General features: G+C 35.9%; 1 protein-coding gene across 1 annotated transcript; it reads left to right on the forward strand.

Annotated features, from left to right (window-relative positions):
• Positions 1 to 646: 646 nt before the first annotated feature.
• Positions 647 to 2506, forward strand: LOC115995993 (ATP-dependent DNA helicase pif1-like). The gene is made up of 3 exons (XM_031235135.1): positions 647 to 749; positions 846 to 1528; positions 1688 to 2506. The coding sequence occupies exons 1-3, from the start codon at positions 647 to 649 to the stop codon at positions 2504 to 2506; spliced, it is 1605 nt and encodes a 534-aa protein (XP_031090995.1).
• The last annotated feature ends 580 nt before the right edge of the window (positions 2507 to 3086 follow it).

Raw genomic sequence — 3086 nt, forward strand, 5'->3', positions numbered from 1 at the left:
GATCGTGTTACAGCTGAATTCTACAAAACAAGTGATGAAGAAGAAAGTACAAAGGTTATTGATGAAATAAATATGTTCTACGACTGTAGATACATATCTCCATGTGAAGCTTCTTGGAGACTGTTTAGCTTTGATATACAGTTAAGGTCTCCTTCTGTTGAGCGGCTAATTAAGTTTCCATTTGCCCAATCAGCAAAGTGTTATATTTGAAGATGATGATGTTGTTGATAATATAGTAAATCGTCCAACCATTGCACAAAGCATCTTTATGGAGTGGTTTGAAGCTAATAAGAATTTTGTAGACGCAAGGAAGCTGACTTATGCTGAAATGCCAACTAAATTTGTTTGGAAGAAAGATGTTAGGAAATGGAAACCAAGGCAAAGAGGTTTTGCAATAGGTCGTACTTTCTATGTACCACCTGGTACGGATAAAATTTTCTACTTGAGATGTTTGTTGAATCAAGTTCGATGCCCAACCTGTTTTGCAGATATAAAGACCGTTGATGGAGTAGAATTCCTAAATTTTCGAGATACGTGTTATGCTCGAGGCTTAGTTGATGATAATAAAGAATATGTTGATGCAATTGAAGAAACAAGGCAATGAGCATCAACATCTAATCTAAGGAGATTGTTTGTGACATTGTTAATGACTAACTCAATCGGAACACCAGAGATTGTTTGGGAAACAATTTGGGAACATTTGTCTGAAGATGCCGAATATCATCTAAGAAAGACTTCGCAAAAACCAGGTACTATAATCGCTTCTTTTATATCATTTTGAATATGCAAGTTCACAAAACAAAATTAATAAAATAATTTTGGGTAATAAAATTTCATATTCGCAGATTTGGTGCTAAACAATAGCGACAAAAGAAATTTTGCCTTAATTGAGATTGAGAAGATCTTATCTGCTATGGGTAAGAGTTTGAGTGACTTTGCTCCTATGCCAACACCAAATATTAACATGTACACCGTGGTAACAAATCGATTGATACAAGAGGAATTGGCATATGATTGCGATAGTATGAAGTTTGAGAACCAGCTGCTAGTTAAACAACTAAATAAAGAGCAAAGGGAGATATATGATGAGATTATTGATGATATCGAGAATAACAGTGGAGGGTTGTTCTTTGTATATGGTTATGGTGGAACTGGTAAGACTATTTTGTGGAATGCATTGTTTTTAGGTTTAAGGTCTAAGGGTGCGATTGTTTTAAATGTTGCTTCAAGCGGTATAGTATCTCTTTTATTACCAGGCGGACGAACTGCGTATTCGAGGTTTGCAATACCTATTTCGATTCATGAAGATTTAACTTGCAACATAAGTCAAGGTACTCTTTTAGCAGAGTTAATTATTCGTTGCAAATTGATCATATGGGATGAAGCACCTATGATGCACAAACATTGTTTTGAAGCTTTAGATAGAACTATGAGAGATTTGTTAAGGTGTAAGAATTCAAATAGTTTAGATACGACCTTTGGTGGGAAAACTGTTGTTTTTGGGGGAGATTTCAGGCAAATATTACCAGTATTACCTAAGGGAACAAGGCAAGACATTGTTGCTGCGAGTATAAATTCTTCATATCTCTGGAGATCATGTAAAGTGTTTAGGCTAACTCAAAACCTATTGCTAAGACAAATACAGTCAAATATTGAAGTTCAACAGGTGGAAGACTTTGCAAATTAGATAGCTCAAATTGGTGATGGAGTTCTTGGTAATTCCAGAGACAGAGACTTTGAAATCACCATTCCAAATCAGTTTTTACTTGAAACTAATGGTGACCCAATTGCTACCATTGTTGAAAGTACTTTCCCTAGATTTCGAAGTGGTAACAATGATACTACAGATCTACAGCATAGTGCTATTTTGGCTCCAACTCTTGACGTCGTGGATAGCATCAATCAGTTCATGAATGATCATAATTCGGGTGAAGGTAAAACTTATCTAAGGTGTGATTCTGAATGCAAGTCAAACTCCAACGGGGATATGTTATCAGATTTGCACACTCCTGAGTTTTTAAATGGTTTGCGCTGTTCTGGAGTACCAAATCATTCTCTTACTTTAAAAGTTCAATCACCAGTTATGCTATTAAGAAATATTGACCACAGTTTAGGATTGTGTAATGGTATGAGACTTATTCTTACAAGGTTGGCGGATCATGTGTTGGAAGGTCAGATCATGTGTGGAATGAATGCAGGAGCAAAGGTTTTAATTCCCAGGATGTCATTAACACCTTCAGATATCATATTGCCATTTAAATTTCAAAGGAAACAATTTCCGTTGATGCTATCTTATGCCATGACAATAAATAAGAGTCAAGGACAAACACTTACAAACGTGGGTTTGTTATTGAAGAAGCATGTGTTCAACCATGGTCAAATGTACCTGGAGGTCTCCAGAGTAAGCAGTCCAAGGGGATTAAAAATTTTGATTGCTGGTGAAAATGTACCATTCCAAAATACAACTACAAATGTTGTGTATAAAGAAATTTTTAATAATGTCTAAATAAAGTTCAACGTTTTTCCTTTACACTTTTTTTTTTGTTCTTTTAGTAAGAAATTTATTTTTAATTTCTTATTCGATATTCCATTTATTACATACATTGCCGTGCATCGCATAGCTGCAACTACTAGTTATTGATAATAGAACTAAATGACTTCCTTGGACTACAAGCTAAGCAAGGTCCAGAAGGGATCTTTATTAATCAAGCTAAAAAACTAAGGATCTCATCAAGAAGTTTGGGATTGATGGGAAATCCTCGGTGAAGATTCCAATGAACACCTCGTTGCGAATGGACATCGACAACGAAGGAAAGGAGGTAGATCAAACCAAATACAGAGGCATTATTGGTTCACTATTATACTTGACAGCGAACCGTCCAAACATATTATTTGCGGTAGGCGTATGTGCTTGTTTTCAAGCAAGTCCAAATGGGGGAAATTGTTAGGAACCCCTTGTACTTAGATTTTGATGATACCAAACTTAGAAGTTTAGACCCCCCATATTCATCTGTTAAGACGAGTGTTTAAGTAGAACGAATCGATAGTCGAATCGTTATCCAGGAGGGTGGTCAGCATGTATTCGT

The sequence above is a fragment of the Ipomoea triloba genome, chromosome 11, assembly GCF_003576645.1.
Source record: "Ipomoea triloba cultivar NCNSP0323 chromosome 11, ASM357664v1".
In the NCBI taxonomy this organism is placed as follows: Eukaryota; Viridiplantae; Streptophyta; class Magnoliopsida; order Solanales; family Convolvulaceae; genus Ipomoea; species Ipomoea triloba.